Source organism: Mirounga leonina, unplaced genomic scaffold, assembly GCF_011800145.1.
Source record: "Mirounga leonina isolate KUSES-001 unplaced genomic scaffold, KU_Mleo_1.0 Mir_129, whole genome shotgun sequence".
NCBI lineage: Eukaryota > Metazoa > Chordata > Mammalia > Carnivora > Phocidae > Mirounga > Mirounga leonina.
In genome coordinates this window covers 79,515,475-79,540,279 of record NW_023270323.1, presented here as the reverse complement: position 1 = coordinate 79,540,279, position 24,805 = coordinate 79,515,475, and the positions used below count along the sequence as shown (strand labels likewise).

Genomic DNA, 24,805 nt, shown 5'->3' with positions numbered 1-24,805 from the left:
ATGGCAGGAAGGGCCAGGTTGCTCTCTGGGGTCTCTTTCATAAGAGCACGAAACCAAATCCGTTCAGGGAGGCTGCACCCTCCAAAAACCGTCACCTTGGGGATTAGGTTTCAACATAGGAGTTTTGGGGGGACACACATTCAGTCCATAGCATACATCATCATGACCATCCCTTCCAAAAACCAAGCACCCATGTGCCAGGGAATAGCCACACCTCCACTTTGACCTGTGGAGAAAAGTACACATTGTGAGGAGCAAAGACCCACCTCTGCATGCCCCTGAGGTTGTGCGGGGAAAGTCACACTGCTTAGCAGGCCTGGTCCGGGCCGCAGGGGAGAAGGGTCCTTTCACGCCTGTGGGTCCACGCTGCGTGTTCGCACCATGGCTTCCTGTGCTTTGTCACTGGGAACCAGCTTTCTAGTGGGGACAGCATTTCACTTCCCTAGCACTTGCCAGCTGGTTTCCTGATTTCTCTTTTTACCTCTAGGCCTCTTTCCTTTTTCTATGGTTACCATGTGTTCCCCCATTCCAGCCTTAGGGTTCTTCATTGATACATCTCTTCACTAATTTGTTCATATTTTTAACCCTCTGATGAGGCACTTTTCCAATTCCGTCCTGTTGTTGACGAATGGGGTGGTGTACACGACCATATCAGACTGGCCACAGGTCTGCCTCCTTCTCTGTGTATCCGCTTCGAGATACCGACTTAAAAGTCTCTCATATTTAAATAAGTTTTAGTACTCAGTCCTCTGTCTGTTTGGGTTAGTTCACTTGACTGGTGGCGGTTTATTCCTTACATTCTTACTAAGTGCCTGTCGTTTGCCAGCAGCTGGGCCAGGCACTGGCTAACGGGGGACCTCAGCACGATGCGGTGCAGAAATGAGGACTTTCAGAATTCCCTACTATTCTGGCTCATTTCTGTATTGCTGCAACCTTCATTGCCCCGAAAGCCTTCCTTCTCATTTTGGATTCCAGAGTACTGATGCTGCATAATGAACCTAAATGTTTCCTTTAGGGCGCCTGGGTGGCTCAGTCGGTTGGGCGTCTGCCTTCAGCTCAGGTCATGATCCCGGAGTCCCGGGATCAAATCCGCATCAGGCTCCCAGCTCGGCGGGGAGTCTGCTTCTCCCTCTGACCCTCTCCCCTCTTATGCTCTCTCGCGCGCTCTCGCTCAAATAAATAAGTAAAATCTTTAAAAAGAAATAAATGTTTCCTTTAGGCTCCCCGCTGTTTTCTGTAAGAAGCTGTAGTGAGAGGCAAGCATAGTGCGATGGTTGGTGGGGAGCCCCAGGATGGATATATTAAAAACCAATGTGGAACTGATACACAGTTTTAAATATCATAACTTTGAAAAAAATGTGTGCAGTGGGAGAGGGGGGCGCCTGGGTGGCTCAGTTGGTTAAGCATCCTACTCTTGGTTTCCGTTCAGGTCAGGATCTCAGTTGTGGGATCAAACCCCGCATTGGGTTCTGTTCTCAGTGCTGAGTCTTCTTGTCCCCACCCTCCCAAATAAATAAATAAAATCTTTAAAAAAAGGTGTGTGCAGTAGGTTTATTTCTCAGATTAGAGCAGCGGGGCAGAGTCTGTTGTTTTTGAGGTAAGGAGTATTAGGAAGTGAAATTGAGAAGCACTGGTAAGTTGATTGTAGTCATCAGCATATTAATTTATACAGACTGAAATATACAATTATATTAGAATAAGTTGATAGTGTGTGGTTCTTCTCATGGAAGTACACAAACACGTCTACAAAGATGATTTAAGCCGACAGTATCAGAATCCTTGCCCTGGTCCACAAAGGTTTGGAGTTGGGCTGCCCACGTGCTTAGGAGAGAAGGGTGTTCCTAGAGGCAGGCAGCAGGCCCTCCCTCTCGCTCCACTAGGACAGGAGGAGGTGGTCTAGGTAGCCAGCCTCCAGAACAGTGCTCAGGTCTCAGATTATACGTAGCAGCCATGTCAGACCCTCTGATGTCTGGACATCTTCCAATGTCTATTACACTCTTAAAAATGATTGAGGACCCAAACAGCTTTTGTGTATGTGGCTTACATTTTTAAAAAGAAGAAGACATAAGCATTCCACTTGCCATCAGAGCAATGATGTCACATGTCTTGTGCTTCTGGAAAACCCCTCTGTGAAAATGAGGTTTTTAGTTTTTAAAAGGCACATGATGTCTCAGCGTTATTACAAATATAGTTTCATTGTTAAACACCCCCCTGAAAGGGTCTCAGAATCCATAGGGATCCTCAGAACACATTTTGAGAATCGCTGTGCTATAATATTAGTTAGTCCGAGAACTTGTGAATAACCTCCTTTTACAAAATAAAGTGAAATCAGGTGGCTTGCTCAGCATTCTTACAATCAGTGAAAATGCTAGAATTGTTCCCGAAGCCTCTTGAGTTACTGGTCTACCAGCAATTCCCCATGGAAACTATGATCTTTTCCCATTTGGGTTTTTGTCCATGCTTGGGAGACGCTTTCCTTCTTCCTTCATCTGGATGACTTCTACTTCAACTCAGACACCAACTTCACCTTCATATTTTTACTGATAACATTAGAAACAAGTGTGGAATTCTATAATTGCAAATTTTAATATATTTAATTGTGTAAAATGATTGACTTCCCATACCCAGTGTTGATGAATGTGCTGAAACATAGTTGTTTTCATATTGTAATGCAACAAACGTATATAATTACGTAAAATCTTTTTCTAGAATTATCCATAACTATTTAAGTGGAGAACCATTTGGAGAATACCAAGAAAGCCCATATTTTTCTCGATTTCTACAGTGGAAATGGCTGGAAAGGTATGTTCTAATTCTTCTTTTTTTTTTTAAGATTTTATTTATTTAAGAGAGAGAGATCATGAGAAGGGGGCAGGTCAGAGGGAGAAGCAGACTCCCTGCCGAGCAGGGAGCCTGATGCGGGACTCAATCCCGGGACTCCAGGATCATGACCTGAGCCGAAGGCAGTCGCTTAACCAACTGAGCCACCCAGGTGCCCCTGGAAAGGTATGTTCTAATTTAAAATTCAAAAACAAGTAGTAACTTCTCAGAATGTGTACTGATTGATGTATACTTTTCCATCTGTCAAAATAATATTGGAAATCTTGGGCTGGATACGGTACTGCTGTACAGAAACTGTTAATATGTGTTATGTAATTTCTTCAGCCTTGTGAGCACAGAGTTAGAAAATAAAACATATCCTAGATTCACAGAAATATAATCCGATGTGCACTGGTTCAGTCTTGTGGTACTAGCCACGTGGACTCAGTCAAGGGACTTGGCCTTTGTGAGCATCAGGTCCCTGTTTTTGAAAATAGACGTAATTCTAGAATGCACCCTACTGGGCTGCTGGACTGCCCTGAGGATTGTGTATAGCTTGGTGTACAAAGTAAGTGCTCAGTAAGTGTGGTTGTTACAATGGTTATTGATTGATTAGACTTCCAGTTCTACTTCATGCACGTTTCTTTTGAGATGTTGAGTATAAACACCTCTTTGAGGTTCTTTTTCCACAGGGTGGTACACTGTAGATATGTCATTTTCCTCCGCAGCTTTCCAGTAGGCCCAGTACATACATATGTCGTGATGTGAACTAGTTGCTGACTTCCTTCAGTTAGTAAGGATAATTGGACAGTTCTAGATCTGTCTTCATTGTTTTCAATAATTCTTAATGTTAACATGCACTTATATCTCTTAGCGTAATGGAAGTCATCCTACCAGAGGGAGCCACGGTCCCTGAGCATGGGCACTCTTGCCCCGGGCATTCCCTTCGAATAGTGCAGTGTCATAAATGAGGCCAGGACGGGAGCTAGGTAGGATTTTCTGCTTTAAAATAACAATGTGATGTGACACTTGAAGCTTTTTTTTTTTTTTTTTTAATTAGGCAACCAGTGACAAAGAACACATTTAGGCATTACAGAGTTCTTGGAAAAGGCGGATTTGGTGAGGTAAGTAATACGTGACTAGAAAAGCAAGACCGCATGGTACTTGAGAGACATGATGTGTCAACTTTACCAATACCTTTATTTCTCTACTGTGTATTTTGGGAATGGTTTAGCCAACCGCAAGAATTAAGATTGAACAAACAAAAGTACTTTGCTACCTGCTTTTAAAAGATTCGGAGATCTGGAAAGAAAAAATTCACTATCTTCATGATTTTTTTCTTTCACTTTATGTTTCTTACAGAAGTTGTTTCCCGCATTCAATTATTCAACATTCAATCTCAGTTTGTCCTGATGGAAAAGATGATTGTTTCCATATTGTTGAATTTCTGTTACTCTATTTCCTTAATTTAAGACTAGCTTAAAAGCTCATATAGTGCAGAGTATATTATTAAATGTGCCTATTTATCTCAACTCTGTGTGGACATGTGCTCCACACCTATATCAAAAGATACTAGAAAATGTGTAAATTTGGGAAAATCCTAAGGACACTACCCATAAATCCATGAGAGATGGTCTTTGAACATGATGGCTCTCCTAGAGAGAGACTGTTGTGTGGGGTGGGCCAAGAATCACAGGTCGTTCTGGTTAGGGCATTTAAAGAGGTGTTAGTTGCCTCATTGATTGTCTGGAGGGGTCAGGTTCAGTTTTAGCATTTATAACTCCCCAGAGCCAGCGCCGGGACAGCCACAGAGAACCGAAGCTGCACGTGTAGTCAGAAGCAAGTGAAATTGCCTGCGTGTGATAAAATCACCCATGCTCCCAAATTCCCACGGAAAGCCTAAACCAAAGCCACCAGAGTTCCCTTAATGTGGATTAGGAAGCCAACCTAAGGGGCCTTGTCCCACAAGTGAGGCCTCTCCTACCTCTGTGCTTGGGTGAGGGAGACATCGGCCCACGTCGCCATCATCTCAGAACCAGCAATGTTGTGCCCGACACAGTCCTGGAAACCTGTTAGAGTATTTCCAGTGATCCAACCAAATGCTGTTGCAACCCTTCCAGGATAGAGATTCCTGTAAGAAATCCACCCTCTGTTTGAATACCTCCTCCTCAAGCAGGAAAGTAATTCGCTCTCTTTAATTTGTGCTACTCTGCCTTTCATGATGTCCAAGTATAAAACTCAGATTCTGTCCAAGAACAGAGGATGTTTCCAGCTCTTGTGTTTACAAAAGAATGTAGTTCTAGTTATAGCCACATGGAGGTTCTAGAAATGGACCCAGTAGTAACGTGTTAGCGAATTTTAACTGTTGTGAAAGACTTGGCATATTTATATTTATAGATTATTTTTTAACACATTTACTTGTGTTTCCACACAAAAGATTGTACAGATGGATAAAGTGTTCTGGTTTTTCACGGACCTGTTCTGGATGGGTTATTTGTTACCTCGCGTCTGTGGTGGAGCGGAACAGTCCATTTCCACTGTGCATCCCTGTCAGACGGAGCCCTGTGACCCTAATGCGGACAGCCTCAGTGCCTTTTAAATCCAAATTCCAGGAGTGGATTTACTTTTTCCAAATGCTAACACCTCTTCTGGTGGTTTTGCAAGGGCAGACATTTTGGTCTTATTTTGTTGACCGCAGTGCTTTCACTTAGGCTTCAAGTGCTCCAGAAGATATTTGTGGGGTCCTGCGGTGGCACTGAGGAGAGAGGACTGGTGGCATCTCTGTGTGCCTGGCTGTGGAGGTGCCAGTGCCGTGGAGGGGGCTCGGCGGCGCAGCTGGCCTTGCTTCCGCGGTGGACCTCGGCTTCATCCCATCCTCTTCACGACAGGGAGACGATCCCTGCTTCCCTGGGTGGTTGCAAGCAGCAGAGGAATGTTCGTGTTCAGCTGAGAGTGCAGAGTCTGGCTCCCTCGCCTCTTCTCCCTTCTCTTTCTTCGACTTGGCAATTCCACTTAGAAGAATTTGTCTTAAGTTAACGGTAAAGAGATATGCCAAGATTTATGTGCTGAGACCTAATGGTAGGAAAATGACTAAAGAAATTTTGGAGTAGTCAGATATTGGGAGAACATAGAGTGATAAGGAAACAGTCACACTGGAAGATGAAAGCAGGAGATTATAAAATATTATCTATTCTATAATAGAAGGTGAGGTTCCCCACCCAAAATTCGGGAGGACTCAGAAGCCCTATACAGTTATCTTGGGATTTCAGTGAGTTTTATCATTGTCCTTACTAATACTTTCAGTATTTTCCACAATGAACTCTATATTTTCTTATCAATTCATGTTATTGATGGATTAAAGTGATATCATGTCTTATGTTTGCTTATAAGGCAACCGTGTCTGTGTATGTGTGGTATATGTGCATGTGTTACGTGTGTGGGGTGTGTGCATGCCTGTGGCGAGCAGTAAGTGTGTGGGGAGTGTGTGCGTGGTATGAAGGGTGTGTGTGTGTGTGTGTGTGTGCGCGCGCGCGTGCGTAGTGGACGGGAGTCAGAGGACACAAGTAGCCCCGTGCCGATAGCCCAGAAGCTGTGGGATGGGTCCTTGGGAGCTCGTTATAGCCCCATCCCCATCTCCACTTCTGTGATTTTGGAAATTTTTTCCTAGTGGGAAGGTAAGTAATGTATCAATAGTATTTTAACAACTAAGTAGAATAAATGCATGAGAGTTTATGAACTCTATGCAATATCTTTTCTTATATTCTTAAACTTTTTTTTTTAAAAGATTTTATTTATTTATTTGAGAGAGAGAATGAGAGAGAGCACATGAGAGGGGGCAGCGGGAGAGGGAGAAGCAGACTCCCTGCCAAGCAGGGAGCCCGATGCCGCACTCGATCCCGGGACTCCAGGATCATGACCTGAGCCGAAGGCAGTCGCTTAACCAACTGAGCCACCCAGGCGCCCTATTCTTAAACTTTTAAAAGAAAGCGGAATCAGTTTACTTTCAAACACTGTGGCCCTTGTGCAAGGACTGAAAGACCCAGGGAGACCCTGGCCGACCCGACGTGCTGTGATCCCCTGTGGGCAGATGCACCGCGGCTCTGGCTGGGAGAGCGAGGGCCCCCCCACCCCTCCACCCCCCCACCCCTCCACCCCCGCCAGCCGCCAGCCCCTCCCTGCTGTTCACCAGAGGGGCTGATCATGGAGGAAATGGGGCTTGGTTGCTGGTGGGGGTGGTGGTAGGGGCGGCGGCCTAAGAGGTGGCAGGTGTGTAGAAACCTTTCTTTCCCCTTTTTTAAACTAGGTTTGTGCCTGTCAAGTGCGAGCTACAGGAAAGATGTATGCGTGTAAGAAGCTAGAGAAAAAAAGAATAAAGAAGAGGAAAGGTGAAGCCATGGCTCTCAACGAAAAGAGAATCCTAGAAAAAGTGCATAGCAGATTTGTAGTGAGTATCTGGGTTTAGTCCTCGCTGTGGATGGCGCGGTGAGGACCCCTTTCCTGGGCATATCTGCTGCTGGGCCCACCTGCACTGCTGCCTCGGCTGGCGGCGGGGCCAGGGGCCAGGGACAGCCTGGTCCTGCTGGTGGCCTCTTCTTCCCTATCCCCTTCTTACTGAACACACACACAAAGCAGTGGTGATCCCACCCCCCGGGGCCTGGTCTGTGGGCTCCTCCTCACACCCAGGAGCGGGCTGTTACCGGTCAGGGCCCTGCCCTCTCCTGGGCAGCCGGTGCTCATCCTGGGCCGTGGGGCCACTGCCTCCTGAGCTTGAAGGCACTGCCCCAAGTCCTCCTCTCTGCGAGGCCGCAGTCTGACACCTGGCCAATGTACTGCCGGGCCCCCGGCAAGCATTCCCCAATCGTATGAAGCCTTAAATCCCACCTTCACTGTGTCAGGCAAGGGTTGGGCGAATGGGGCTTAGGTGACCCTCCTAGGCCCTGTGTTGTGCATGAGGTGCTGTGGCGTTCATCCCCAAACCTAACTTCTCTGCCCCCCTTCATATCTCCTGTAGCATCTGTGGCAACAGGAGGGTCTATGTAAGGGGGAGAGGGAAAGATAACTTAGGACAGAATTTGTGGTGTTAGGCTTACTTCCTCCAAGTCACTTCTGTCTCAGGACTGAGGTTCGCTGCTTTGTGCTAGGGGACAAACTTTGCAAATAGTGGCCTGCACAGCCATCCTCTACATTTACCTCTGTGTGTGACAGGTCTCTCATCGTACATTCCACAAAAATCTTTAATAAAACTGGCTCATCATGGAGTTGTTTTAAATATGTTTGTGTAACTACCTTGAAACACAGAAATCCATAATCTAGCTTTATGAAAGGGACATAAATAATACCTATGGTTTATTCTATTTAAATGAAATATTTTTGTTTCTGTATTCTTGGCCTCTCCCAAGGAACCTAGACATATTTTCCTTCATCCTTTTCTTTTCTAATTGAAGTATAATTGATATGACAATATCCTGTTAGTTTCAAGTGTACATCATAGTGATTCCGTATTTTTATGCATTATGAAATGATCCCTGTGATAAGTCTAGTTACCATCTATCACCACACTTACTCCAGTATTATCAACTATGTTCCCTATGCTATACATTACATCTCCTTGACTTATCTGTTTCATAATTAGAAGTTTGTTTATTTAAGTAATCTCTATACCCAATGTGGGGCTTGAACTCACGACCCTGAGATCAAGTTGCATGCTTTTGCAAATGAGCCAGCCAGGCGCCCTGACGCCTCTTTTTTTTTTAAAAGATTTTATTTATTTATTTGAGAGAGAGAATGAGAGAGAGCACATGAGAGGGGGGAGGGTCAGAGGGAGAAGCAGACTCCCTGCCGAGCAGGGAGCCCGATGTGGGACTCGATCCCGGGACTCCAGGATCATGACCTGAGCCGAAGGCAGTCGCTTAACCAACTGAGCCACCCAGGTGCCCCGCCCTGAAGCCTCTTAATCCCTTCCACTTATTTTCTGTCCCCCAACCCCTCCCTACTCTTTTTTTTTTTTTTTAAGATTTTGTTTATTTATTTGACAGAGACACAGCGAGAGAGAGAACACAAGCAGGGGGAGTGGGAGAGGGAGAAGCAGGCTTCCCGCCGAGCAGGGAGCCCAATGCGGGACTCGATCCCAGGACCCTGGCCCCTGGGCCAGTTACATTTAATGTAATTATTGATATGTTAGGATTTAAGTCTGCCAGGGTTTTTCTGATTGTCCTATTTTTTTTTTTTAAGATTTTATTTATTTATTTGACAGAGAGAGACACAGTGAGAGAGGGAACACAAGCAGGGGGAGTGGGAGAGGGAGAAGCAGGCTTCCCGCCGAGCAGGGAGCCTGATGTGGGGCTCGATCCCAGGACCCTGGGACCATGACCTGAGCCGAAGGCAGACGCTTAACGACTAAGCCACCCAGGCACCACCACCCCTCCCTACTCTTGTAATCAACAGTTTGTTTTCCGTGTCTGAGTCTGTTTCTGTTTTGTTTGTTAGTGTGTTTTGTTTTTAATATTCCATATATGAGTAAAATCATATGGCATCTGTCTTTCTCTGACTGACTTATTTCACTTGGCATAATACCCACTAAGTCTATCCATGTTTTGCAAATGGCAGGATTTCAGCCTTCTTTGTGGCTGAGTAATAGTCCATTGTATATATGGACCACATCTTCTATATCTTTTCGTCTATGAGTGGACACTTAGGTTGCTTCTGTATCTTGGCTGTTGTAAATAAGACTGCAATGAACCTAGGGGTGCAGATATCTCTTTGGATTAGTGTTTCCGTTTTCTTTGGATCAACACCTAGAGGTACATTTGCTGGAATGTACATTTGCTTGAAATACCATTACATATGGTATTTCAAGTTTTTTATTTTTTGAGGAACCTCCATACTGTTTTCCATGGTGGCTGCACCAACTTACATTTCCAGCAACAGTGCACCTGGGTTCCATTTCATGCACATCCTTACCAACACTTGTTATTTCTTGGGTTTTTTTGATTCCAGCCATTCTGACAGGTGTGAAGTAATATCTCGTGGTGGTTTTGATTTGCCTTTCCCTAATGCTCAGTGATGTTGAGCATCTTTTCACATGCCTGTTGGCCATCTGTATGTCTTCTTTGGAAAAATATCTGTTTAAATACTCTGCCCATTTTTTAATCAAGTTATTTTTTCATATTAATGTGTATAAATCTTTTAATATATTTTTAATATTATTCCCTTATCTGATATATGATTTGCAAATATCTTCCATTCAGTAGGTTGCCTTTTTGTTTTGTTGATGGTTTCCTTCGCTGTGCAGAAGCTTTTTAGTTTCTTGTAATCCCATTTGTTTATTTTAGCTTTTGTTGCTCTTGCCTCAGTAGACTGTGCCCCCCACCCCCAAGTATTGCTAAGACTAATGCCAAAGAGCTTACTTCCTATGGTTTCTTCTAGGAGTTTTATGGTTTTACTTGTTACGTTCAAGTCTTTAATCCATTTTGAGTTAATTTTTGTGTATGGTAAAAGGTGGTGATCCAGTTTCATTCTTCTGCGTGTGGCTGTCCAGTTTTTCCAACACGATTTATTGAGCAGGCTCTCTTTTCCCCATTGAATGTCCTTGCCTCCTTTGTCATAAATTAACTGACCATATACGCATAGATGTATTTCTGGGCTTTCTGTTCTATTCCACTGATCTGTGTGGCTGTTTTTATGCCAATACCATTCCATTTTCACTACTACAGCTTGGTAATATAGTTTGGAATCAGAGAGCGTGATGCCTCCAGTTTTGTTCTTCTTTCTCAAGATTGCTTTGGCTCTTCAGAGTCTTGTGTTACTCCGTACAATTTTAGGATTGTTTGTTCTAGTTCTGTGAAGAGAACTATTGGTATTTTGTTAGGGATTGCACTGAATCTGTAGATTGCTTTGGGTAATATGGACATTTTAACAATATTAATTCTTCCATGCCGCGAAGATGGTGTATCTTACCATTTGTTTGTGTTGCCTTCAGTTTCTTTCATCAGTCTCTTATAGTTCTCAGAGTATATGTCTTTCACCTCCTTGGTTAAATTTATTCCTGGGTTTTTTATTACTTTGATACAATTGTAAGTTGGATTGTTTTCTTTTTTTCTTTTTATTTTTTTTAAAAAGATTTTATTTATTTGACAGAGAGAGACACAGTGAGAGAGGGAACACAAACAGGGGGAGTGGGAGAGGGAGAAGCAGGCTCCCTGCTGAGCAGGAAGCCCGATGAGGGGCTTGATCCTAGGACCCTGGGATAATGACCTGAGCCAAAGGCAGACGCTTAACGACTGAGCCACCCAGGCACCCTGTTTTCTTTTTTAAAAAGATATATTTATTTATTTGAGAGAGAGAGTGTGTGCACATGTGAGTGGGGAGAGGGGCAGAGGGAGAGAATCTCAAGCAGACTCCCCACTGAGCACAGAGCCTGATATGGGGCTTGATGCCATGACCCATGAGATCATGACTTGAGCCAAAATCAAGAGTCTGATACTTAACCGACTGAGCCACCCTGGTGTCCCTGGGATTGTTTTCTTAATTTCTATTTCTGATAGCTTTTTATTAGTGTATCGAAACACAACCTGTTTCTGTATGTTAATTTTGTACCCTGTGGCTTTACTGAAATCATTAATTAGTTCTCAAATCTCTTTGGTGGAGTCTTTTTTTTTTTTTTAAAGATTTTATTTATTTATTAGAGAATGAGAGACAGAGAGCACGAGAAGGAGGAAGGTCAGAGGGAGAAGCAGACTCCCTGCTGAGCAGGGAGCCTGATGCGGGACTTGATCCCAGGACTCCAGGATCATGACCTGAGCCAAAGGCAGTCGCCCAACCAACTGAGCCACCCAGGCACCCTCTTTGGTGGAGTCTTTAGGGTTTTCTATATATAGCATCATGTCATCTGCAAATAGTTTTACTTCTTCTTTTCCAATTTAGATGCCTTTTATTTCTTTTACTTGCCTAATTGCTATGGCTGGGACTTTCAATACTATGTTGAATAAAAGTGGCAAGAGTGGGCATCTCTGTCTTGTTCCTGATCTTAGAGGAAAAGCTTTCAGCTTTTCACCATTCAGGACAATGTTAGCTGTGGGTTTATCACATGACCTTTATTATGTTAAGGTATGATCCTTCTTTTTTTTTTTATTTTTTAAAAGATTTTGTTTATTTGAGAGAGAATGAGAGAGAGCATGAGACACGTACTTCACACAAGTAGTTCCAAATGGATAAGTATATGAAAAAGTATGAGAAATATGTCCTGTATTCGTATATACAGAGAAATGCACATTAATAGTGCAGTAAGAGGCAACTATACTTTCAGCAGCATCGACTGACAACATAAAACGTTGGAAAGATGTGCAGCGCAAGACCCCTCTTACACCGTGGGTGGGTGTATTAACTCATAACTTAACTTGTATACTGAACATGGGAGCCATTTAATTCAATAGGTCTAACTTTGGGCTTTGTTGTTTTTTCCGTTCCTTTAGATATAAAATGAGATTGTTTGTGTGGCATTTTTCTAGTTTCTTGGGGTGGGCCTGTGTTGTTAAGTCCTTCTTTCTTAGAGCTGCTTTTGCTGTGTCCCATAGATTTTGGAAAGTTGGTTCCATTTTATTTGTTTGCAGGTAGCTTTTTATTTCCTCTGTGAGTTTTCCTTCATCCTTGGTTGTATTTTTTCCTCTCTGCTTACAGTGGATCGGTGGGTCCTGACCTGCTGTGGCACGCTCAGCCCCCCTCCTTCCCACTGCCCACCCTGGCTGGCCCACAGCATGAGTGTGCATGGAAATGGTCCACTACTTTCTATATAATTTATTGTGTTTCTAGCCCAGTTATTAGAAACAGTATCAGCCACAAAGAGTTAGAAAATAAAAACTTTTAATTGATACCATTTACAATAGCATCAAGAAACATCATAATCTAGGCAAAAATTTAATGAAAATGTGCAAGACTTCTACACTGAGATCTAAAATGCTATTCCAAGAAACTAAAGAAGACCAAATAAAGGGAAGGATGCCATGCTTATGGATTAGAAAGCTCAATGTATGAAGATGTTGGTTTTCCCAAATTGATGTATAGATTGAATGAATGAAGTGTAGTCCCAATCAAAATCCCAGTACGGGGTGTGTGTGTGTGTGTGTGTGTGTGTGTAAATTGACCTACAAACCAGCAGAAAAGTGGGCAAAATACTTGGACACGTACTTCACACAAGTAGTTCCAAATGGATAAGTATATGAAAAAGTATGAGAAATATGTCCTGTATTCGTATATACAGAGAAATGCACATTAATAGTGCAGTAAGAGGCAACTATACTTTCAGCAGCATCGACTGACAACATAAAACGTTGGAAAGATGTGCAGCGCAAGACCCCTCTTACACCGTGGGTGGGTGTATTAACTCGTAACTTAACTTGTATACTGAACATGGGTGTTCTAGAAGTATGAAACGTTGAGCACGATTGGAGCATAGCTTCAGTGAATCATGATCCCGACTGTCTTTGTGAAGTTTTGCCATCTACCCACTTAGCCACAGAAAGTTCTCTTCTCAGTACAGAATTCCTGTAAGATCTTTGATAGGTAGATGTCCAAGAAGCACCACATGCATGGTATGCATTTCCCTGAATATAGTATTTGGGCGTGCTAATGATAAATCTAACACGGAGTATTTGAATAACGTTAGCAAATAGAGTAAATCACCAATGAATGAGCAGGTGTTTGTGCTTTGTTTTTTATGATGCTGTTGTCTTTAGGTTAGTTTGTCCTACGCTTATGAAACCAAAGATTCCTTGTGCTTGGTGCTAACCATTATGAATGGAGGGGACTTGAAGTTTCACATCCACAACCTGGGCAACCCTGGCTTTGATGAGCAGAGAGCTATTTTCTATGCTGCCGAGCTGTGCTGTGGCTTGGAGGATTTACAGAGGGAAAGAATTGTGTACAGGTAAGAACAGCATGAACTCCTGGGGCCTGGGGGCCTGTTCATCCTCAGCCTGAGGCTCCCACCGGGCTCCCTCTGGCCACCCAGGAGCCTGGGCAGAAGGGCTGCGGTGGAGCCCTTGGTGGCCATTCGTAGGGTCTGGTCACTCACACTGTTGGGGATATGGTCAATCAGCAGTGGACCTTGGTTTTATTTTTAGTTCTCTTTGATCTCTAGTAGATAAGTTTTATTTGTTAAGTTGATCAAAAATAGGCAGTGTAACTCATGTAAGCACGAGAAGAGCCCATTTCCAAAATAGTTCATTTCGGACTGTGGACTCTGTTCCAACAAGATAGTGTAACAATTAAATGTCTCTAATATGTATTTTAATATTTTGCATCTTAATATTAAGTAAAGAAAATTAAATTTAATTCAATAGGTCTAATTAAATTAGTATGATCAAATATTTAGTTTTAGGGAAAGCAGTCCCTCCAGCCACCCTTTGGGTATGGAGCTCCTGGGCTCTGACACCCTTCTCGACCATTCCCTGTATAGCTCTGTCCCTTCACCTCTGTGCAGACATCCACCTCCGTGTGAGGACCATTCCCTGCAGGCGTTTCTCACCTTGCCCTTTACCCTACATTTCCAAGGGAGACCCCTGCCCTCATCTTCCCCATCCAGTTGGTCACCAAATCACCCCTGAATGTTTCCCTAGTCAGTCTTTAGGGTCACTGGCTTAGTTCATATCTTCCTTAGATTACCTGGCAGGCAGACACTTGAATGGTTTTGCTGATACCAGTCTTGGCCCGGTTCCTGCTCTGTGAGACCAATGATAGGCCTTCGATCCTGTCATAGCGTCCCTAGCTTGCAGCCCTGTGGGCCTGGCTCTCCTGACCCTGAGGGATGCCGCTTCCCACTGACTTCTCCAGCCCGGCGTCCCGCTGTTTCCCGAGTGGGGACTCTCTGCCTTCGTGATGCACACGTGAGCATCTCAAGCGTCCTCACATCTTCATACCTCTGCACATGCGGTCTGCTTGTCGGAGGCCTTTCTCCACTGCAGCCCCTCTGCCTTCATTCTGAGAAACTGCAGCTCATCCCTAAGTTCCCCACCCCTGATAATGGGGGGGCGTGCTCCCCTTGGGCATCCTCAGAGGACCTGTGCTGTCCCACTGGAGGGCTGGTCACACCAGCCGCAAGCCTCTCAGAAGGCCTTTCTCGGATCCCTATTCCGATGAACTCTTGGCTTTGTCTCACATATCCCAGGGCCACATTATGATCTCTTGAGGGCCAGACACCAGGCCTGGCCACGGGGCTGGTGCAGCCGCCCTTGCGATGTTGAGCAAGGGGTGGACTGCTGCCTTGGGAGCCATTCCTACAGACATAGGCCCTGGTCTGAGTGGAGAATGCCTGTCACCACACTCACAGGGAGAGACTGGTGGTCCTGAAGCAAGGAACAAGCCTGTAGGAGCTCTGAATCCTCTTCACTCTGGGAGGACCTTAGAGTTTATTACAGTTCGGTACAGTTAAGCCCCCTCTGCTTGCTTCCCATGTAAAGACGTGCAGGCATACCTCGTTTTATTGCTCTTCCCTTTACTGTGCTTCACAAATACCGCCTTTTGTACAAATGGAAGCTTTGTGACAACCCTGCACTGAGCAAGTCCTATTGGTGCTACTTTCCCAGCCGCACAGGCTCACTTTATGTCTGCGTCACATGTCGGTAATTCTTGCAGGGTTTCAAACCGTTTCATTATTATACTTGTTACAGTGATCTATGATCTCTGATGTTTCTATCAGACTTGTTCGGGGGCACCACAGACTGCACTCATATAAGACGGCAAACTTAACCATGCATGTTGTGTGTTCTGACTGCTCCACCGACCGCCTGTTTCCCTCTCTCTCCTTCTCCTTGGGCCTCCCTGTCCCCTGAGACATAGCAATATGGACATTAGGCCAATTAATAACCCTGTAATGGCCTCTGAGTGCTCAAGTGAAAGGAAGAGTCACACATATCTCACTTGAAATCAGAAGCTAGAAATGATTAAGCTTGGCGAGGAAGGGATGTCTAAAGCCAAGATAGGCCGAAAGGTAGGCCTCTTGTGCCAAAAGTCCACATCGCAAATGCCAAGGAAAGGTTCTCGAAGGAAGTTAAGAGCGCTACTCCAGCGAACACATGAGTGATAAGAAAGCACAACGGCCTCGTTGCTGATGGGGAGAAAATTTTGGTGGTCTGGATAGGAGATCAAAGCAGCCCCAGTATTCCCTTAAGCCAAAGCCTCATCCAGAGCAAGGCCCTGACTCTCTTCAAGTCCACGAAGGCTGAGGGAGGTGAGGAAGCCGCAGAAGAAAAGTCTGCAGCTAGCAGAGGGGAGCTCATGTTAGGGGCTAATGCGGCTGGTGACTTGAAGCTGAAGCCGGAAAATTCTTAGGGCCCTTAAGAATTATGCTACCTCTCCTCTGCCCGTGCTCTGCAGACGGAACGGCGCAGCCTGGACGACAGCATACCTGTTTACAACACGGTTTACCAAATATCTGAAGCCCACTGTGGAGACTTACTGCTCAGAAAAAAAGATTCCTTTTGAAATATTACCGCTCGTCGACATCGTACCTGGTCACCCAAGAGCTCTGATGACATCCGGCAAGATTAGTGTTGTTTTCATGCCTGCTAATGCAACATCCATTCTGCAGCCCACGGAGCAAGGAGTAATTTTGACTTTGAAGTCATATTTAAGAGACACGCTTCGCAAGGCTGTATTATTTAAGAGACACACCATAGATGGTGATTCCTGTGCTCGATCTGGGTAAATTGAGAATCTTCTGGAAAGGATTCACCATTCCAGACACCATTAAGAAAATGTTCCCATGGTTCAATGTCAGTACTAACAGGAGTTTGGAAGAAGCGGGTGCCAGCCCTCGTGGAGGACGTTGAGGGATTCAAGACTCAGTGGAGGAAGTCACTGCAGCTGTGGCGGAAACAGCCCGAGAGCTAGAAGTGGAGCCTGGAGAGGTGAGCGAACCGCTGCCCTCTCAGGATAACACTTGAATGGATGAGGAGGTGCTTCTGTGGAGGAGCAAAGAAGGGGATTTCTTGAGATGGAGTCTACTCCTGGTGACAATGCTCTGAAGACTGTTGAAATATGACCAGGATTTAGGATATTGCATAACCTTAGTTGATAGGTTGGCAGGGTTTGAGAGGACTGACTCCAGTTTTGAGAGAAGTTCTACTGTGGGTAAAATGCTATCAGACAACAGCACATGCTACAGAGAAATCATTTGGGAAAGGAAGAGTCAATCAGTGCAACAAATTTGTTCTCTTGTTTTAAGAAACTGCCACAGACAGCCCAACCTTCAGCAACCCCGACATGATCAGTCAGCGGCCGGCAGCATCGAGCTAAGACCCTCCACCAGCAAAAGGATCACAGCTTGCGGAGAGCTCAGATGATGGGTAGCAGTAAAGCACTTTTTAATTAAGGCATTCATTGTTTTGGGGGCGCCTGGGTGGCTCAGTCGGTTAAGCATCTGCCTTTGGCTCAGATCATGATCCCAGGATCCTGGGATCAAGTCCCGCATCAGGCTGCCTGCTCAGCGGGGAGTCGGCTCCCTCTGCCTCTGCCCCTGCTCGTGCTTTCTCTCTCTCAAATAAATAAATAAAAACTTTAAAAAAAGGGATTTAGGGGATTTAGGATTGGGACCAATCCCCTATACCTCTAAGGTGTGCCAGGATTACTGGATTGGTTAGAAGATTTTCATTTTCCTCCAACTTTTCACCTCAGGCCCCCACTTGCCCTCAGACAGAGCAGAGGAAAGACATGGGTTGGCCAGCACTTAGTGGGAACTTAACGCATGTCCACAACACCCACCATTAGGAGGTGCCCACTGTTGGATGAATGACCGATGACTTTCAGCCTCTGATGGTGCATCCCGTCCCCTAGGGACCTGTCAAGTATCACTTTCATCTTTGAAATTCTTTCTTGTCAGAGGTTGCCTCTTGACAACCTTCATCAGACCAGGTGCCAGAAAGATGACCTTTCTTTTTGCAGAGGGACCGTACAAATAAGAATGTTCTACTTAATTTAGGCAATCTGAGGTCAGAGAGGAGGAGGCCCTCAGGCTGGGCTTTGAGCCATCCTTAGGGTATAGCATGTTCGCGATCAGAAGGAGAGCCTGGGGGCCCCTCACCCTCGTCTGCGGGAGCTGCTCCAAGCGAGCCGGGCCGTCCTGTGCGGGCCTCTCGGAAGCACCAGCACAGATGTTGCGGGTGAGCGGGTAGACCTCATGGGCTCCCAGAATCCTCTAGGATACGTGCTTTAAACTGGGCCCAGGCCTGATCAGGGAAGGCTTTCGGGAGGAGCTGGGACTCACGTGGCAGCTCGGATAGATGGCTAAGATCGAAGTAGAGGGTGACGGGATTGTTCTTCCGTGGGAGACGTGCGCCGTGTTTGCGTTCTGGAGAAAGTGGGCAGAGGAGTCCACATAAACCAGAGTGGTCCTAAAGACAGGAGGATGGAAGAAGCAAACCTGTTGGCTTTCTGTTGCCCACCAGGCCCTCGGCTGTGCCCTTCGCATCTCTTATTTATTTGGAGAAAAGGTTAAGAAGTTGCTAAAATACCATAGCATCCTCGAGACCCTTTTATTCCAGGTGTGGTTTTCCTGGAGCACTTCATCTTTTTTGGTCTGCCGTCCTCTGCTGTTTGTTCCGATAAACTGCCTGAAAGAGCATCACGACAAAGCACAGAAGCAGTGCTGGGCTCCGCGGGCACAGGCAGGGAGGCGGCGTCCATGTGAGTGGCCTGGGTGTGCGGTTTGGGGGTGTTGTCGTTTGTGTCAGACCTTCAGGTACGGCTGCTTGTAACGTGGTTTGTCTGAATTGTTGAATGAGAAAAAGCAAGCGAAAGAAATGAAATATACATTGAAGAGAGTCTGGAGATAGATCATCGTTTTCAGTATGCAACCATGTCTTTATCTAAGAAGTCAGCCATTTGGTTCAAACAGAACAACCCATAGACATTTGTGTGTGCATGCATTTTCAGTCCAGCTGAGTACTCTCCCTCCCAACACCTTTTCATGACATATTGCCTGCTTGTTATACAGAAGTCTGGAGGGGACTGTTGCCTTTGGGTTTTTGAATGTTCTTTAAAAATTAACTGAGGAACATAGCTTTTGTAGAATCAGATGAACTAAAATGCTTTTAGCTAGGGACAGACCCCATGAGTGCCCTAGCACCATCTGAATGTTAACATGCGGGAATGACCGATTCCTTAGTAAACAGCACTTGAGTCTCTGGGCAGTGTGGTTGATCCTTGAACAGCACAGAGGTTGGGACATCGACCAATCAAAAATCCACATGTAACTTTTGACTCCTCCCAAACTTACCTACCAGTAGTCTGCTGTTGACTGGAAGCCTCACTGATGACAGTCGATTAACACATATTTTGTATGTTCTGTGGATTCTGCATTATACTTTTACAGTAAAGCAAGCTAGCGAAAAGGCAATGTTAGTAAGAAAATCATAAGGAAGAGAACATACATCCCAGCATTGGGACTGTAAGAAAACCCACGTGAAAGAGGACCCAAGCCGTTCAAACCCATGTTGTTCGAGGGCCAGCTACACTTTGTTTTCATGTAAAAGTTATTCCCAAGACCGGCCTGAAGCCTCAGGGAAGTCCTGGCCTAGCAGCAGCTGGATATGGAGAACAACCTTCTCCCTGTTCTTCAGCCACTCTGGGGAGGGCGTATTCTCTTTTCCATTGTTTGGGTAGTGTAGTGTCTTTTAAATTATGAGAATTATTTTACATAATAATGTATAGTTTGCATGCAGGAGAATATGGCAAAAGGCAATGAAAATTTTAAAGAATTAGCTTTTTAAAATGTTTTCAATTTTGCCACTATGGAAAACAGTAAGTTTCCTCAAAAAATTAAAAATAAAACTGCCATATAATCTAGCAGTCTTACTTCGAGGTGTATTCTAAAGGATATATCCATAGTAGGTCAAAGAGATGTCTGCATTTCCATGTTCACTGCAGCATTATTCAGAATAGCCAACATATAGAAACAACCTAAGTGTCCACTGGTGGGTGCATGGATGAAGAAAATGTGGTATATACATCCACAATGGAATTATTTTTTGGCCATGAGAATGAAGGAAATGCTGCTATTTGTGATGACACAATGGACCTCGAGAGCATCATGCTAAGTAAGACAAGCCAGACATAGACAAATACTGCATGGTATCACTGATATGTGGAGTCTTAAAAAAAAAAAAAAGGTCAAACTCATGGAAACAGAGTAGAAAAGTGGTCAGTAGAGGCTGGGGGGCGCAGGGCATAGGAAGAGGTTGGCAAAATGGCACGAACTTTCAGCTGTAAGATGAATAACCTGAGGATATAATATAAAACATAAAAATGGAGTTGATAGCCCTATATTGTATAATTGAAATTTACTAAGGGACTAAGACTTAAATGTTCTCACACAAAAATGTGAGGTGGTGGGTGTGTTCATTAACTGGTGTGGGGGAACCCTTTCACAATTTTAAGGAAAAATTTTCAATTTCATTGCATTTTCTAGCAATTACAGAAACAATAGAAAAACATCTAAAACATAACAAATGGGTGAGGGGCTGGAGATGCCCATGTTGGCTCTTTCTCAGTGCCCTCGTCTGTCAGGTTCCAGAAGGGTCAGCCTCCATGCTCCCTCCTAACCATAGCCATGTTGTCTTGAGCACACACACCTTTATTTTATTTATTTATTTTTTTAGATTTTATTTATTTATTTGACAGAGAGAGAGATAGAGAGAGCAGGGACACAAGCAGGGGGAATGGGAGAGGGAGAAGCAGGCTTCTTGCCGAGCAGGGAGCCCCATGTGGGACTCGATCCCAGGATCCTGGGATCATGACCTGAGCCGAAGGCAGACGCTTAACGACTGAGCCACCCAGGCACCCAGCACACTCACCTTTAAAGAAGAGCTCACACTGGTGAAGGAGGGCATCATTTCTCTGTCTCTGTAGATCGACCTTTCTGCACATTATACACAAATAGAATCATCATGTGGCCTTTTGCATCTGGCTTCTGTCCACTAGCATAATGTTTTTGAGGTTCATCCATGTTTTAGCATTTATCAGTACCTGGTTCTTTTTTATGGCGGAATAACATTCCCTTGTCCTTTTGTCAGTTGATGGGTGTTTCAGATTGGTTCCACTTTTGGGTTTTTATGGATAATGCTGCTATGAACATTTGTATGAAGTTTTGTTTGGACATATGTTTTCAGTTCTCTTGGGTAGATACTGACAAGTGGAATTTCTCGAGAGCATGGAAAATTTACGTTTACCTTTTTAAGACAGTTTCAAGCTCTCTTCCAAAGTGGCTGCACCATTTTACATTCCTTCCAGGGCTCCAACCCCTCACATTGTCTCCAACACTTGTTAGTATCTCCCTGTTTAATGCTAGCCCACCTCAGTGGCTGTGAAGTGACATCTCATGGTGGGTTTTTGTGTTTTTTGTTTTGTTTTGTTTTTTCTCTTGGTGGTTTTGATTTGTGCTTCCCTGATGACTGATGATACTTTTTTCATATGCTTATTGGCCATCCTTACGTATTCTTCGCTTAAATGTCTATTCAAATACTGTGCCCACTTTCAATTTGGGTTATTTACCTTATCAGTATTAAATGGCAAACATTCTTTATATATTCTGGATACATATCCTTTACTAGATGTAAAATTCGCAAATACTTTCTTCCAGTCTGTGGCTTATCTTTTCATGTTCTTAATGGCATCTTTTGAATTGCAAAAGTTTTTAATTTTAGTGAAGTCCAATTTATCAGGGTTTTGTTGTTGTTGATTCACTTTTGGTGTTTCTCTAAGAAATTGTTGTCTAACCAGGAACATGAGGATTTTGTTTTCTCTAAGGATTTTATGGTTTTAAGTCTTACCTTTAAGTTTATCACCCATGTTAAGTTTTTAGGACAGGGTGGATGGGTGAAGAGTCTGCATCCCAGCACCATTTGTTGAAAATACTATCATTTCCCCATTGAACTGCCTTGGCACTTTTGTCTAAAACTGATAGACTGTAAGAGGGTGGGTTTACTTCTGGACCCTCAATTCTATTCCATTGGTCTGTATGTCTGTCCTTCTGGCAGTACCATACTGTCTTGATTACTGTAACTTTGTGGTAAGTTTTGAAATGGGAAGTATGAGGCTTCTCACTTTGTTCTTTTTTGAGATTGTTTTGGCTATTCTGGGTCCTTTGCATTTCCATATAAATGTTAGGATCAACTTGTCAGTTTCTGGGACAAAAATTGCTGCTAAGGATTACATTGAATCCGTAGTCCAGTTTGGGGATAATGGACATCTGAATAATACTAAATCTTCTGACCTATGAACACGGGATGTCTTTCCAGTTATTTAGATGTTTAATTTCTCAGGAATGTTTTGTACCTTTCAGTATATACATCTTGTACCTTTTTTTTTTTTTTTGCTGTTAAATTTATTCCTAAATTTATTGTTTTTGATGCCATTTCAAACACAGTTGTTTCCTTTTTTTTTTTTTTTTTTTTTCCATAAAGAGAGCATGAGTGGTTTGGGAAAGAGGGAGGAGATAGAGAATCTTAAACAAGTTTTACACTCAGTGTGGAGCCTGACGCAGGGCTCAATCCTACGACCCTGAGATCATGATCTGAGCTGAAATCAAGAGTCAGATGCTTAACTGATTGAGCCACCCAGGCACCCGTACAGTTGTTTTCTTAATTTCATTTTTGGACTATTCCTTGCTAGTGTGTAGAAATACATTTGATTTCTGTACATTGATCTTGTGTCCTTGCTCAGCTCTTTTATTAGCTTTAGAAGTTTTGTTGTGAATTCCTTAAAATTTTCTACATATAGAATAATGTCACCTGTGAATAAAGACAGTAGACTCATGTTTATTTTTCTTTCCCGACTAGAACCCTGCTGCTTCTGTTGGTACTTCATGAGAGGGAAGTTTTGGATAGACGTACAAAAGCTTGAATCAGTGCACCCTCCTGAGACTTTTGAAGCAGACTAGAAAAATCAGTAATTAAAAACCAGCCTGATGAATGCTGTTTACATTTATATACAATGAATACAGAGAAAAGACAATTTGAGAATGATGTCACTGAGGTCAGATCTGTCCCTTCCCTCCCATCAGGTATCCTCCATGTCACTGTCAGAGTCAAAATCTCCAGTTTGCATACTAGAGGGTCAGGCCTAATATTGTAATTCTTTTATATTTAAGAATGTGGAGGTTATAATTTTTAGCTGATACCAAATTCAGATATTTAGTGGATAATAAGGTCTTCAGTTATTTTTCTCTCACTTAGGTTTGATTTTGTTTTATATTTTCCTTTTGTGTAGATTCTTTAGGTTACAAGGCCAGTTCTCAGACTGAGAGGTGAATTTTGATACTTAATCATTAAATCAGTTTTGCTTTGTCTTTTTTTGTGATCCAGAATCTTCTCCAGACATTTCTCTGCAGTGGCAACTTTACTGTGTACTCTTTTACCAATAAACCCACTGTTCTATGCTGGGCTCAGCCCGTCAACGACCAGTGTTGTGGCTGGACCAGCCCTTGTGGTTCTTATAATAACTGCAAGATGCCCCTCAGCAAGAGCCATCAAGAAACTTTGAAAGAGAAAAAGGCTATTACTTATAAGTCCTGGCAATCACATGTAGTACCCAGGACCACACAGAGAGGTCTGGAGGTGCAGGGTGGGAGAGGGGACACGTGAGCATGTGGGCCTGGGGCTCTGCAGTTATTGGGGCCAGAGGGTGGGGACCTAGAGTCTCACAGTCTCACTCTTTACTGGTGAACTTAAAACATAAGAATGGGAATTTAGGGGCGCCTGGGTGGCTCAGTCGCTTAAGCAACTGCCTTCGGCTCGGGTTGTGATCTCAGGGTCCTGGGATCGAGCCCTCCATCGGGCTCCCTGCTCCGCGGGAAGCCTGCTTCTCACTCTCCCACTCCCCTGCTTGTGTTCCCTCTCTCTCTGTCAAATAAATAAATAAAATCTTTAAAAAAAAAAAAAGGGAATTTAAAGCACTGGAAGAGAAAAAACAAGCTACCCAAATGGTCAGTTATTTAAATAAACCAAGATCTCTGAAACACAGGAGCCTGGGGTGGGGGGTGGGGGGCTAGCACTGTGTTTATTGAGAGAGATGTCTTTGAAGTGGCTACCTCGGCCACCGGAGCTTGAGTCAAACACTGGCATTACAGGAAAAGGAAAACCGCCAGGTCTCACACTACAGTGATTGTGGAACCCAGGCTGGTTGTGATTTCATTAAATGCTGAAAGGTAACGCACTTGTCCCGAAAGTGGCGCTCCATGCTCCCGACTGTTCAGGCTGGGCATTATCTGACGTTCTACTGGACGACCGTGCGCCTTTCGGCTCGAGTGGACCTGGACACTCTGCGCCATAGTTCTGCAAGTCAGGAGTGAGCCGGCAGGATCAGGAACCTCTCTGTTAAGAACGAGGGACGTGATGCAGCGAGCTGGGTGTGTGTGCTTCGAGGTGGTGAGGCCGTCTTCTGGGAAGAACGTTCGTTTTCTGCGGATGTAACATTCTTCACAACAGAAGCTCCCTGCCCCGGCTCTGTTGGGGGAGGAAGGATGCAGCTGTTGCTTCCGGAGAGGACGTGTTCGGGGTGACGCGTTACGGCCCCGGTTTTCTGCGAACTGTTCCCGAGACCACTGAGGTCTACTGCATCTACTGAGCTGATCTACTGAGCTGATGCCCACACGTGCTTGGACAGCACTTGTCAAATGCTCGCAACTGTTAAACTTAAGATAGAACTGCCCTTATTTCCCCAGCAAGAATAGGTTTGTTCAGGACTAGCAGAGAATTGTAATCTGGGCCAACCAAACAAAAGCAAAACCACAGGTGAGTGCAGAGCAAAGGAGGGGAGGCTCTTTTATAGAGGAAGGGGGGGTGGGGTGGGCCGTTAGAAACAAAGTCCACTGGGGTAAACTGAGAGCTGGAAGTGTAGTGGACTCTCAGCGGCTGGGCTGTGGCAGTGTCTCATTGGCCGGGCTCTGACTGTCTCTCATTGGCCGGGCTGTGACTGTCTCTCGTTGGCCGGGCTGTGA

The 24,805-nt window shown here is 44.4% G+C and overlaps 1 protein-coding gene across 14 annotated transcripts in view; it reads left to right on the top strand.

Moving 5' to 3' along the window:
- GRK4 (G protein-coupled receptor kinase 4) overlaps positions 1–24,805 on the top strand; it is a 99,130-nt gene that overhangs the window by 50,451 nt on the left and 23,874 nt on the right. For 11 of the 14 annotated variants that reach the window (XM_035005410.1, XM_035005418.1, XM_035005412.1 and 8 more), the window contains 5 exons: positions 2,710–2,802; positions 3,881–3,944; positions 5,709–5,858; positions 7,124–7,264; positions 13,551–13,741. In XM_035005410.1, the coding sequence (XP_034861301.1) occupies positions 2,710–2,802; positions 3,881–3,944; positions 5,709–5,858; positions 7,124–7,264; positions 13,551–13,741 (639 nt within the window). Of the gene's footprint in view, positions 1–2,709; positions 2,803–3,880; positions 3,945–5,708; positions 5,859–7,123; positions 7,265–13,550; positions 13,742–16,188; positions 16,689–24,805 lie in introns of those variants that run through there. The other 3 variants (XM_035005421.1, XM_035005416.1, XM_035005422.1) reach the window with 2 other exon arrangements.